The 13,934-nt window shown below is 44.5% G+C and overlaps 1 protein-coding gene across 3 annotated transcripts in view; it reads right to left on the bottom strand.

The window, feature by feature from the left end:
- The window catches only part of LOC111150676 (astrotactin 1), a 320,695-nt gene that overhangs the window by 198,617 nt on the left and 108,144 nt on the right, over nucleotides 1-13,934 (bottom strand). For all 3 annotated transcript variants that reach the window (XR_002640811.1, XM_022508208.1, XM_022508210.1), the window contains exon 2: nucleotides 6,607-6,794. Coding sequence is in view for 2 of the 3 variants with exons in the window: in XM_022508208.1 (XP_022363916.1) it covers nucleotides 6,607-6,794 (188 nt within the window). In the remaining variant the exon portion in view is untranslated. The remainder of the gene's footprint in view (nucleotides 1-6,606; nucleotides 6,795-13,934) is intronic.

Below are 13,934 nucleotides of genomic sequence, written 5' to 3'. Positions count from 1 at the left end.
ATGACGGTGATGATGGTAATAGCAATGATGGTGATGGTGATGGTAATGGTGGTGAAGATGGTGGTAATGGTGGTAATGGTGATGATGGTGCTGGTGATGGTGATGATGACAGTAATGATAAGGATGGTGATGATGACGACAAAAGCATCTTTCTGTTCTCCAAGCATCTCTACAAGTATATGCCCATTGTATTGGACAGTTAAATCATGGAATCATGGCTTCTCAGCTTCTGCTAAAGAAAATGGTTCTGAGCTGGGCCTGGAGCAAGACTAATCATGCTCTGTGCCACCTAAACCAACCTCCCCATAACAGTAGCCAATGGGAGAAGGTGAGGGTTACATCCTCCTATGGGATAACTTCATAGGAAAAGCTCTGAACAAAAAGGAACTGCAGGCACTAGCTGGTCCCTCTGCTTGTGTCCCTACGGAGTTAGAATACGTGGAGGAAAGCGGGGAATCTGGCAGCTGCATGGACAAAACTGGAAACATTGGAAAGCTGCAGGGATCAGCAGGGGCCATAAGTGAGGGGAGTTGATGAGTAAATGGATAGTACAAACATTTAAAAGTGTCACAGTGAGGGTGAGATTTACAGAATAGACTGGACAAAGGAGCTAATTCATGGCAACAGGAGCAAAGAAAACAGACACCAAAGAGCCAAACCACAAACTGCTGAGGCTGGGGTCCGACAGGGTGACTTGGACCCTGCACCATCTCCCAGCTCCAGGCTCCATGAAATTCTGCTCTGGGGAATTTTTTTTTTTTTTTTTTAATCTGAAGATTCCTGTCTCCCTTAACTCCATGTGAATTTCTGTAATCAAACTCCATTACAGAGAAGGCCTGAGTGCATTTCCATTTTTTGAAACTAAAAAGCCTCAGCAGTGAATTTATCCATTTCACAGATGACGTGGGAAGCTTCCAGAAAAGTCAGTGGATTACCTGAAGGAGTAAAGCCAGGTTCTGGAGTTCATCTTCCAACCCTAAGCCTGGTGTTTCTTTCATGCACACCCCAGCTCCCATTCTACAGGAATACAGGAGGGCAGTTAACACTCACAACAGCTCGTCAACCAGAACGGCAGATGGACTTGTACCTAATATGCCTTGGCAAGAGTTGCACAGCCAAACCATGGTGTCAGGTAGGAAGGTTTTATAAACCAATCCTCCCTCGGCACTTGGGATAGTTCCCAATAGGCCCAGGCTTGTTATCTTTCGAAACTCAGTCCGTCAGGAACACCCCAAGAGTGAGGAGGTCTTGTTGGTAGGGATCTTGCGGATTCTTTTAGGAACTGCCCTCCATTTTTGTAATGGAAAGCCAAGTACACAACGATGGCTTTGGTAAGTGGGGGGATCGCCGAAAATCAGTCCTGCATCATGATGGATGGCTTGAATTGCTAGAACCGTTCTTCTGATGGACTCAACCATTACTCTAGTTCTAGCCTTTGTGGTAATGCAAGATATGACTAAACTCCCCCATTTCTTTCTAAAGATCAGAAGGATCGCCCCTGATAAATTAGGGCACCCTCAGCTGAACTGAGCAAATGATATAAATTGACAACAGAGATGTAAAAGTGACCCTTATTAATGAATTCGCTAATCAACTTCTCTAACAGATTAGCTGAAGGCAAAAGGAATGGACAGAGAAAGCATTCAGCTCTCCTGTGCCCACAGACACTTAATAATTAACTGATGGTCTTGATGGCACATAGCAATGACCAGGCGTAGAACTGCCCTTCCCTGCCACTGGACGTCCCTGAGCTTTAGGAGTGCAGTGCAGACAGCTTCCAGCAATAGAACACGTGACGCATAGGCAGCTGAACTGAACTTGAACAAGGATGCGCACGGTTGTCTACAGTCCTGGAAACACAATTCTGGAGACTCCGCAGGTATATTCCCTCGGCTTTGCACTGACTCAGCCCACGTGTCACACCCCCAGAATGGGACTTCTCTGAAGTGTTCATTCTATTTCCTGGACACTGGGACTCCACGGTAGCACCTGTGGCCTTCTTTTGTTCTCTACACTGTTTCTCCCCAAAGAAAACTATGTGTCCAGAGCTCACGTGGGGCTCCCAGAAACAAGATGCCTAGAAACACCCGAGAAGCCAGCAGCTGGAGGGGTCACAGGAACCTGCAGACACTGGCCAATGGGCTCCACCCAGCCAGGACTAGTGAGGACTAGTGGTCTTCAGCAACTCCCAGCCTTCAGTGATGGGCTCTAACTACACAATCCTCAGGGAGATCAACAAACGCTCAAAGATTATTTTTCCCCACAACTGTTGAATTAGGCCTAAGAAGGCTGAACTAAGAAAGATTATCTACCAGTGGGAGTTATTACCGCAAAAAACATGTATCAAACTGAAGCATTTTTGAAAGGTTACTTGCTGTGAAAATGTATTTAACCAACCTATATGCGTATAGGAAGTCTATTAACATTGCCATCTTTAATTACAGAGATGAAATATATAGATAATACATTAAAATGCTATTATGCACCATTCAATTCTTTTGCATACTTTAAGAAGAAAAATGTGGATCATATGGCAAATTAGCCAAAGCACAATATGGAAATTTAAATCCACAGAGGCCGAATATCTAATGTAAAGTCATAATAAAACCTGATCTTCTATGGAGTAAACAATTTGCTTATCCCTGAAAAATTCTTTTGACTTCTGGATTTAAGTTCACACATCAATTTTCATTTGATGATTTTGCTTTCAGTTGTTCAAGAGTCTGCAGAAGAGTACCCCTGCGTATCTCAGTAGTTTTCTATGTCAATTATCTTGCAAAATTCAAAATAAATCTCTTCAGCCCCATTGGAATCGTGCAGGAGGTTAAAACCCATTGTTTGACCCTCCAAGCAATAATATACAATTTCAGGAGGGAAAGAGTACCTCTTTGGAAAAAATAATTCAAAAATTTTAGGATGTGATTGAAAAATAAGAAAAGCAAAAGGTTTTTCAAAGTTTTAAAATTGCCAAGTTCCCAGCCGAGGTATTGGTTTTCTGCAAGCCCACAATTTTGCTGATGGTATATTTTTAGTGGGCATAGTGTAAGAAAGAATTCCCCAATTCTCATTCATAGAGTGTTACATGGATACAGAAAAGGTTTTCCTTTGCCTTTCTGTCTCTCATTACTTACACTGTGTTTAAAACTAAGTGCAGTAAATGCAAAATATAAAAATAAACAGTGGTCCCTGCATTGAGACAATATGGATGAGAAAAGTGTAAATACATGAGAGAAATGTAAACCCCAAGGTTTTCACAGAACCATTAATTCCCTTGACACATATTGGAAATATTTTGAATTACCAGTTAAGCTTTTAAATATACATTTTCTTAACAAGAGAGAAGAGGTTGGATGTATTCATGTTTTGATAATCACCTTAACTTCTCTCTTTTCCAAATTATGTTATTTGGATCCAAACTGAAAACCGCATCAGTATCGATCGTTATAGTTAATGAAAAATAGCTCACTGTTATCATTTCATAACTAACAGGGATAATAAAATTTTGTGTAAGTGCATTTTGCTGCCCAACAGCTTTACTAGTCAAAGGACTGCAAAAATCTTCTGATGTTTATAATACTCTCTTTCTAGAGGGCTTGGATGGCTGCCTACTTCACCTCCAAAGGATATGGTATAAAGGGTATCAGATAAAGTCTACCAGTCCCTGAGTCTCTTAAGAAGGAGCCATCAGAGATTCTAGGAACGACATCCTCAAACAGGATACCCTCAGGCTTGATTTCTAAGCTGAGGGCAGACACGCAACTTTAGACTTTGAAACTGCATCTAGAAAAGAATGGGAAGGATAGGCAAGGCACTGAGCAAGGGTGTACGGCATGGAATGAGAATGGGGCAAGGGGAGGTGGCAACCCTGGGCTGAAGGAGACTCAGTTGACCACACCATCTTTGACAAGGGTGGGAGGGAGTACTTCTGTCTTCACTCTACCTTGGGATTCCTGTTTTACAGAAGTCAACAGCCTTCCTGAATTTTTCATCGAGATGTGGGCCTACCCATATCGAAGAGGTCAAGCCACAAACACAAGACTTGCCTACCCCTACCCTTTGCCCATGCACTTTTAACCTCTCTCCCCTCCAGCTTAATGAAAAATCACATAGAATAAAGTAAAATAGAGCTGCAGGAACAATTTCTTCCATTTTATTTGGAAGACAGAATGTCATTGCTGGTTTTCCATGGGTGATCGGTAGCATATGAAGGAAAGATTTCAGAGACAGGTTGAAGGCTGGCTTTTGTTCTCTTTCCATTTCAGTGCCCATGGTCCATTAATCCCTGCTCGGGAGGGCCTCAAAAGAAAGTATTAATAAGGTAGGGCTCCTCATAGGGGTTGTTATATTTTAAGGGCACAAACCATGTCCTCAAATCCTTTGGCATCCTTGATTGGCACATTTCTAGCTTTACCGCCACCCACCCACCCACAAACACGCATGCGCATATACACACATACATATATACACATACACTTCTCGAGAGAACTTACTAAAAGACATCATTCTGGAGGCAGAACGTAGGATCCTTGCCACACCAAGATGGGACATAGCAACTGGAACCAGCTTTAGGCTGTCTTTCTGTGGATGTCACACTACTCCTCCAGCCCCCACCGAACACACCTTCTGACCCCTTGCCCATCTTAACTGCCTGTAGTCAAGTTCTCTCTTTCAGACACAATCACACCCGATATCAGTTCTTGGGACACTCTAGACACTTGTCTACACCTTAAACATTTCTTTGGGATGATGACTCATTCCTTGAAATGGTCTAAGACCAAAAGAAACAAAATGAAGCAAAAACCATCCATGATAATAACTGCTTTCCACAATGAGATGGGAGGATGGGAATGGCTGGTGGGAAGTCCACCATTGTGCCTTTCTTTTCAATCAGACTGTACCATAAATGTGAAGACAATGTAGCCTCTGCACCTGTCACTCCAGTCAATGCCAGGATTGATTCAGTTGATCTGCCTGCTCTCACCACTCTTTGGACACTACAAGCTACATTAAAGAAGACAAGCTTCCCTGAGAGAGGAAATGTTAGTCTATAATTAAGGATGTATGAGTAGGGCACCTGCCTTATCATAAACCTCAATTAATTTGGAAATGTGAGGCAGAACAATCTCACTTCTCTGTCTGCCTTCTCACACATCTAGACACAGATTTAACCTCCATGTACCCTTCGAGGACTCCTTTCTTGACCATATAGTTTAAATAAAGTAGCTTGTGTCTACACAGGTCATCTAGCAAGCCAGTTGTTCATGGGAACACCAATGGAGGAAGAAATAGAAGACTTAGATTCTGAAATTTTTATCAGAGATTTTCCGGGGAAGAGTTTCAAAGCCAAATATTCGGGTGATGGAAATTTTTATATATCTAAAATGTGCTCAGTTTCTCCCAATCTGATACACAAAACTAAATAGCATGTCATGTTGGTACCAGAGGAATCGATAAGAGTTTAGACCAAGACTTAGACTGGTTTTATGTAGTGTTTCACAAACGTGAAGCAATCCATGCCTTCCTGCACATATGGCCCATGACATCAGTCCAGCCTCGGCCTGTTTGCTCTCAGGCTGCCCTCAAACCAAGTGATATATTTGGTTTTACCAATGAAAGATCTACCACAAGTGAAACAGGCATTTTCTATCTCCACTGGGGAAATTCATTCATTTCTTCCACAACTATTACTAAGCATTAACTATCTGAATGCATTGTTCTAAGTGCTAAGAAGACATCAGTGAACAAAAAAACCACCAAACAGAACCCCTGCACTTGGAGCACTTACTTTTGAGGGAGATTCTACAATACAAGTCCCTAGAATTTTAGAAAGAACCTGTTCATTTTCTTGAAGGCTCAAATTTCTCATTAGGAGAAGGGATGCCGACAGTGACATTCTGAGCTAGGCTGCAGAGAAGAGCAAGTATGTATTGATGTGCCCTTCGTTGTAAGAGGTGAGGAAGCCAAATGCTGACTTTCCCCCCGACCCCCGGGAAAAGAGAGAAGAGGGATTGGTAGCAGCAAGGAGCCTGGCAATTCAGTCATTCCACAGACATGGATGGAGCAACTATTTTAAGATATTCTGCTTTACTAGTTGAATAACCCCCCCCCTTTTTTTAAGATTTTATTTATTTATTTGACAGAAAGAGACACAGCAAAAGAGGGAACAGAAGCAGGGGACGTGGGAGAGGGAGAAGCAGGCTTCCCGCCAGGCAGGGACCCCAATGCAGGACTCGATCCCACAACCCTGGGATCATGACCTAAGCCAAAGGCAGATGCTTAACGACTGAGCCACCCAGGCACCCCTGAATAACCCCTTTCTAAGACAACCCAGTGCCCGCACCGGATACTGTCTCTCATCTGTAAAAGTCACTCCATATCCAGGCACATTCCCAAGGCGAACAGTTGGGCAATGGTGGTACAGAAACAATCACAACTTTTACTTCACCAGAGGTGGAGACAGTTCCCACAAATAGGACATTTACTTATTCACAGGAGGAATGACCATGGTGCAGTGGGTTTTACAGAGCTGTGTCTATGGCACCAAGTCCCTTTGTGTCAGGATAACATCAGCTATGACCCAAGAGGCTAAAGCCATGGCGCTCTTACCATGACGGAGATGTGAAGGATCCTCAGCTCTTCTTCTGCTGACTCATGCTGGGGTTCTTCCGTTGGGTCTTGTCCAGGGAGACTGGGGGCACCATCTTGGTGATGAATGTGAAAAAGCAAAGTGCCGTTCTCCAGCCATTGCTGTCTCCAGCGCACCAGAGGGATGTCCTCTGTGTTCCCTGAGATCTCTAGGGGACAAACACCAAAGGCACGGGTCAGAATTCTGACTGCACCGATCTGAATCTTATTCCTCTTCCTCCTCATCAATGGTACCAATTAGCCAGCATCAGTTAAAGACAACAAAGGGTTCCGGCTTGAGTTAAGTCTGCTACCTCAAATCTCCAGGAAGGGAAGGAGCCCTGAGAAAAAACAGAATGCTCCCCCATAGATCTTTGCACCGTAATCTAGTGAGCCTGGCTCTCACCCATTGAGAAAAATACCAAGGTGAAAATTCAAGTTCTTCCCCATATTTCTGGGATCAATAGCATCCTTTACCCAGCACAGTTTGAATCTCCTAATAAACCCCTGAGGTAAATACAAGGTTGTTTGCCTCTTGTAAATTTGAAAATCTGAGTTCCCTAGCAATTATTCCTAGACACCAGTGAATCTACCAAGGAGAGAGTTGGTAATTACTGTGCAGAGAACTGGCACGTCTGGAACAGTCCTGAGAGGTTACCGCAGAGCCACTGGGGCTCACAGGATATTTCTAAAACCACAATCATTTGCTGCATAGCCCACTGGTGGTGTGGGATACATGCTGTGTCCGGTAATGTTTTAATTCCCTTTAATTTTTCTCTCATCTTTGCAGAGGAGAGGTTGCGCACGTGGAGAAGGTGGTGAAGAAGTGAGGCCTCATCAAGGACGGAAGCGCTCACCCGCTCTCAGGGCTCTACATTGAGGCAGCAGACAAACGTCAACGATGAGTAACAAAACACCAAAACCCTACTAGGTGCACCACACTGTAGGTGCTAAGCTACGGTTACAGAAGTACGCCAAGTTTACAGGTCAATCTTGCTAATATTCCCGAACGATATAGTATGGAAGCTTTGAGACATCCCACAGTAGAGAGACCTGATTAACCTAGCCTTTCCTAAACTTCATTTGGCCTCCAAATCCCTTCTCCCTTAACAATTGTGACCACCCAGGGGAACGGATATTCTGCTGAGCACACGTTGGCAATGCATGGCTTTATAAAACTTCATTTTTTAAAAGGCATGGCTTCTTCTCTTAAAATTTATCACCTTTGACCAAAAAAAAAAAAAAAAAAATTCCATAGGCATAAAAAAGATTTAATAAGACACATTTAGAATAGTATTCTCATCAAGTACCACACCATAAAGAGGGAAGCAATTTTAAATATTTATGGAGTTTATAAATATCTTTCACTATTTGTAGGAGGACACAAATGATGTGCTTTATTTATTTACTTATATATTTATTCATTAATTTACTTACCAGATACCCACTGGGCATGTATTATGCACCAGGCACTGTTCTAGGCACTGTAATACTAATCTAATACTAATCTAAATTAGTATTAGTACTAATACTAATCTAAATGAGTCCCTCAACAAGCCCTCCAGAGCAACCAACTCTGAATGAATGCGAACGTGGCAGGTGTTACACCGTGTGCATAATGACATCATGTGGAAACGTAGAGGGAGAGAGTAGGCTTGCCTGGGTTGAGGGTGGAAGAGAGGGAGAAAAGTAACCTTTCAGAAGAAGATACTGGCGTTGGACCTTGCAGGCTGAGTGGACTTCCTTTTAACAGGTAGAGAAGGGGAAAGAGGACTTTCAGACACTGATAGGATAATTAGAGGGAGGAGGAAGAAAAAGAGTACTGTCTGGTCCTCTCAGGGTAGGTCAGTGAGAAGAATTCATACAAGCCACAGGTCACTCGCCTGTCCTGGAACACACGGATGGTATTCCCTACCTCCTCCTAACAACCCCCAGACCAGGGAGAAGAGTAAAAGGGCATGCGAGGGACAATGAGGAGACAGCACAGGCAAGATGATCAGGGCTCACCTCCATCCTCAGCTCCTCACCCCATTGCCTGGAACACTCCATCGTCCCATCAGGATGGTAGGCTGCCCATGCTCTGGGAAGTAACCAGCACAAGCAGCCAGGAGGCTGCAGTGGGCAGAGGGTGTGACAACAGAGGCTCACCTGCATCTGGGTCTTGGTTTTCCATGGGCACAGCTCCGTTTGTTGAGTGAGGCAGTGAGTGACACAAGCCTCCCGAGTTCACTGCGGCTCTAAGGAGGCCTTCCAGATTTCCAGGTGAAGAGAGACCCTGGCGCGCGCCTCCCAGCAGTAGCCCTGCGACACATCACTGAAGGCCCCCCATCACAAGGCCCTCCCCGACCACCAGTCAAGCCTTCACCTCACAACACCAGGGCAGTTCCTCCCGAGAAACACACCCCTCCTCCATGTCCCTTCCCGGCCACTGCGGTAGGAACCAAACAGTCTCCTCACCATGGACAACAATCACGACCATTAACAGCTGCTAACAGAGCACCTAACGCCATCATTAAATCACCCAGAGCAACACACGCGCAGACCCTACCCACACCTGCTCTTAGCCAGCCCGGGATTAATTCCACACACATTGGGTGCCACTTCCGCCCTTTCTATAACTCTTCAGAAGGAATCTAGTACCTCACAACTCTAAAGTTCTTAAGCCGATTTTTTTTAATTTCCCAGGAGACCCTCATCAGAAAGGCGAGGCTCATTCTCTCCATTTTAACTGTGGAAGCAAGGACAAGTAAACACCCAGACCAAGGTCATGCCAGCCTGAATCAAAACAGGGGATAAAACTTACCAGATCCCCTCTGTGCCCAACACACAGAGGATGACATGACCTTTGCACAAGCACAGAGAAGAGAAAGCACTTGAGGACAGAGTCCATGTGTCTTCTAGGAGTTTTCATGCTGCGATATTTTAATTTGTTGTGCAAAGTCTTAGTGTTCCATGACTTTTTAAATTGAGATCGAATTCACATACCATAAAATTCACCCTTTCAAAGTATATTATATGTATATTCACGAGGTTCTGCAATCGTTACCACTCTAATTCCAGAACATCTTCACAGCCCAAAGAGAAACCCATGCCTATCAGCAGTCCAAGCCAATTTCTGAAGAGGAAGGCATTCTGCTTCGGGGTCCTAGGAGCGATGGTACCAAGGAAAAGAACAGGTATGGTGGGGTTATGGAAAAATGCTCCCACAGGGAGGTGAGCTGAGAGCATAGAATCTCTGACCTAGGCTTCCAGGCCAACCCTTTGAATCTCTTTGTGAGTTATTCATGCCCATCCCCACAGACAGTGATATCCTGGTTCAGCCTAGACCAGACTCATTGTAGAGGATAAAGGGCAAAGGAAGTAGGGCACCATGCCTGCCCATGAGGGCACCTGTCATTTTTAAAACTCAAGATAATTACAGAATGATAGCTTCCTCCTTGGCTTTTTCCCTTTTCCTGGCAGGATCTGACACGGGAGGGCTAAAACACGAAACCAGGAACTTATTTACATATGCAATACCTGCCCTAGGTCAGCCAATGAAAAACCCAGGCTACAGTAAATGTTTTGTGAATTTCATCACCAATGGGGCTGAGATCAGAGCTTGAAACATAAGTGTAATCATGTTGGTCTGGATATTAGCAGAATATCTCAAGAAGAATGTCAGAAATTGCCCTACCAATGGAAGCCTTCCCCGAGATTCCCAAGAAGCACAGAGAAGTGACAGTTATTCTCGTACAAGACTTCCTGAGGGCTATGGAAGAGGCTCAGACAGAACCTTTGCCACAGTGTGCTCATAAAACAACTGCCAATAGAATCCTTCACAGCCATGTCAAGATACCATGGGTGGGATGGGCACCACGGCCACCATCACACTGTGAGACTGAGATCTCTAGGAAGGGGAGGCTGTCCTTACTTTCAGCATGTCCATTCTTCCCCTACACAAGCTTCACATCTCTCAGCACCTCCCAAAATTCTGGACCTGCCTGGGACACACAGGAACCAGGATGCCATTTATTCTTACATGTAACGACGATTTTTGGAGCACACTCTAATGGTGACATTCAAATTGTGCTATGTGATCCCTATTCCCAAGGAGCTTTTGATGGAGTAAGAGACTGAAGACATGGCCATGACTAAGTACTGGGAAGAGTAACAACAGTGCCGAGTGACGGGGTGGCACCCAGCTGGACAGAAACCCATGCAAAGGCATAGAACGGGAAGAGATGCTGGAGGCCAACTCCAGATGAAGAAAACGATGTGTACAAAGAATCAGGATGATGCCTGCTGGCAGAAGGGTGGCATTTGTTCAGAGGAGTCGTGGCTAGAGATGTACACTGAGGTCAACTGTGAAAGGTGTAAACGCCAGTTTAAGGAGTTCTCAGCTAACAGCAAGTCACCCATGGTATTAATAAGCAGAGAAGTGAATGAGGCCACGATTTAGAAAGATCAAGAATTTCCAGAAAGAAAGTAGCAGACCAACTGGACTCAATCCCAATCTCTGGGTAATCCTGATCCTGTATTCTGCAGGGACCAAAACACGGAGCTGGAATTCAAGAGAACTGGTCTGGACTAACCTGGAATGAGCTGCCTAGCTTTGGATGTTCTCATCTGTGTAAGAGGAAGCTGGATAGAAGAATTTCAGGACCCTTCTGTAACTTGGCATTCCATGATTCTAAGTCGGTAACAGTGTGCTCCACATGACCACCTAGAAAGATGATCATTTCAATGTGCCAAACAATGTCCAATCTTTTTTTAGGTTGAACCCACACTCTACCTTCCCTTTTCCTCTGAACACAGAGCGGACAGGTTTGGGATATCTCATCAGAGCTTTTAGGAGCCAGACTCACTTTCTGACTGGACCTCAGGCTGTGAGAAAAGTTCTCATTCTGGTGCAGATATGTGGTTTCTAAGGAAGAAATGTTGGAGCTTCTGCGTGTAACAGGGAAACAGGAAGATGGAACCTCGAGCAGAGACATACTAGAGAATAATCTGGGATGGGAAAAGGTCCAGAGGAGAGTGAGATAAAATCACTTTTAAATTAGTCTTAGTCATTGTTCCTTTTTTTTTTTTTAAGATATATTTATTTTAAATAGAGAGAGAGAGCGCGTGCACATATGTACATGCTGGGGAGCGGGGGCAGAGGGAGAGAAAGAATCTGAAGCAGACTCCCCACTGACCATGGAGCCTGATGCAGGGCTCGATCCCAGAACACTGAGATCATGACTTGAGCTGAAGTCAAGAGTCAGACACCTAACCGACTGAGCCACCCAGGCACCCCCTTAGTCATTTTTCTATATTAGTTTGAGTCCTGTGAACTTGTAATACTGTCTCTTTGTGGGGTTATCTTAGGATACCCAAATCTTGCTACAGAAGTTCCTTTTCCAGACACAACCACTTCCTCAACCCATCCAAGTGCCCTGCCCCTTTTTAGGTCCCCTCATGCTGGGCATCCCTGAACTAAGCTGCTGAGACAACACAGCCTGTTAGCATTAGAATTTGCCCCAAAGACAACTTCGTTGAACACCAGATCCATGATGCCCTCTTTCAAAGAATCTGGCGGGCGCCTGGGTGGCTCAGTGGGTTAAGGCCTCTGCCTTCGGCTCAGGTCATGATCCCGAGGTTCTGGGATTGAGCCCTGCATTGGGCTCTCTGCTCGGCAGGGAGCCTGCTTCCCTGCCTCTCTGTCTACTTGTGATCTCTGTCTGTCAAATAAATAAATAAAATATATTTTTTTTAATTAAAAAAAAAAAAACCTGGCAATTTCAAGTCAAATGTGAATTTGAAATGGAGATGTTCTCAAAGATCCCTTCAGTCACTGAGAAACTTAGAGTGGCTTTGAGCAGTCCTGGCTTTCTGGGCCCCTTTTACACTCCTGACAAGGCTGGATTTCAGGCTGAACCCAGCTAAGTAGTAAAGAGGTTGGTCAAGTGGGGAGGTCAGGCTGGAAGAAAGCATTAACTTGTCAATTCTTAGCTTCCTTGTTGAGACACTGGCTGAACTGACTCTACAGTCCTTCAAGGTTGAGGGCGACACCCCTGATGGCCATGACTGACTACCAGGATTTTCAAACTTGCTGTTCATCTTAGAAACTTGTCCTCCAAACCCAAACTCATACAGCTTTTGAGAAGGTTCCCCAGAGCAGAGTTAGGAAAGAACTCTGTCAGTTGGAAGACAAACAAAATGCACTACCATGAAACTCCCTGCTGTTAAGGGACTGGAGGGAGGGCATCTATGCATTATCAGTTTTGCTTGGTTGTTTTTCAGTTCTGTTAAGTGTGATATTGTGAATAGCTCCATATTCTTTATGAAAAAGTTCCAAGGGAAAGGGACCATCTCTACAAGTGGAATCTAGCCTTCCCTCCACCTGTGCTATGTGAGGGGCCATTCTGAGTTTCCCTATGGGATGAAGCTTGTAAGTTCAGGACTTCAGCAGGGATAAACTAATTGTTCCAAACAAAAATATCAAATGGGTCTTGTCCACCAGTGACTATCATGAAGATAACCAAAGGTAAGCCCATGATATAGTTACCCCTTTCCTTCCATTCTTTGTCACTTTCCTTCCCACACTACCCCCACCTGCCCAATTTCAAAGTTTGAAAGATATTGATGGTAGGTGTAGTTTTCCACATGGTTTCATTATGGTCTTCCAACTGAAACTATTAACAGTGGCATTAACTTTCAACACCTTTGTAAGAAAATAACCTGCTTAAGTCAGGGGTTAATAACAGTAGAGGATCACTAATTATCCTGCGAATCTTTACCCTGGTATCAAACGTGACCCAAGTCTTTAATGTCTCTGGAACGGCAGCCTCTAAAGACCCCAACTTGTTCCATAACATAATGACAGCAGCACATTAGTGTCCTGGCCATCTGTGAAGAAAGATAAGGGACAGATGAAGAGCAGACAAAGGAGAAGAATGCAAAGAGGACAGACAAAGTCAAGAAGAGTAAGAAAAGGGAACTAGCCAGAGAAGCGATGTCCCTGGGGCTGAGTTGGCTGGGCGTCCACACCTCTCCACGGGGACCATCTGGAATGGAGTTCTGAAATGATACAATCCCACAGCCCAGAGTGAGAAACACATAAGATAAGGTGTCCTGCTGGGCCTGAATTCAACCAGCACAGATGCCAAAATCATCGATTGCTTGCCTGAAGTCCCTGCCTATGGAGGCCTGGCTCAGCGAACAACAAAATGGGAGACAACAAAGCCAGGAAATTCTTTTGTCAAGATGTTCAAAGTCCGACTGGGAATGGGACTCTCATTGTGCTTTCTCTGTTCAGCTTGCGGTCTGCCACGGGGCTGTTTCTTATC

Source organism: Enhydra lutris, unplaced genomic scaffold (assembly GCF_002288905.1).
Source record: "Enhydra lutris kenyoni isolate GAN:26980312 unplaced genomic scaffold, ASM228890v2 scaffoldscaffold24, whole genome shotgun sequence".
Taxonomy (NCBI): Eukaryota; Metazoa; Chordata; class Mammalia; order Carnivora; family Mustelidae; genus Enhydra; species Enhydra lutris.
The sequence above is the reverse complement of the archived record's forward strand: the minus strand, read 5'-3'. Positions and strand labels throughout refer to the sequence as shown.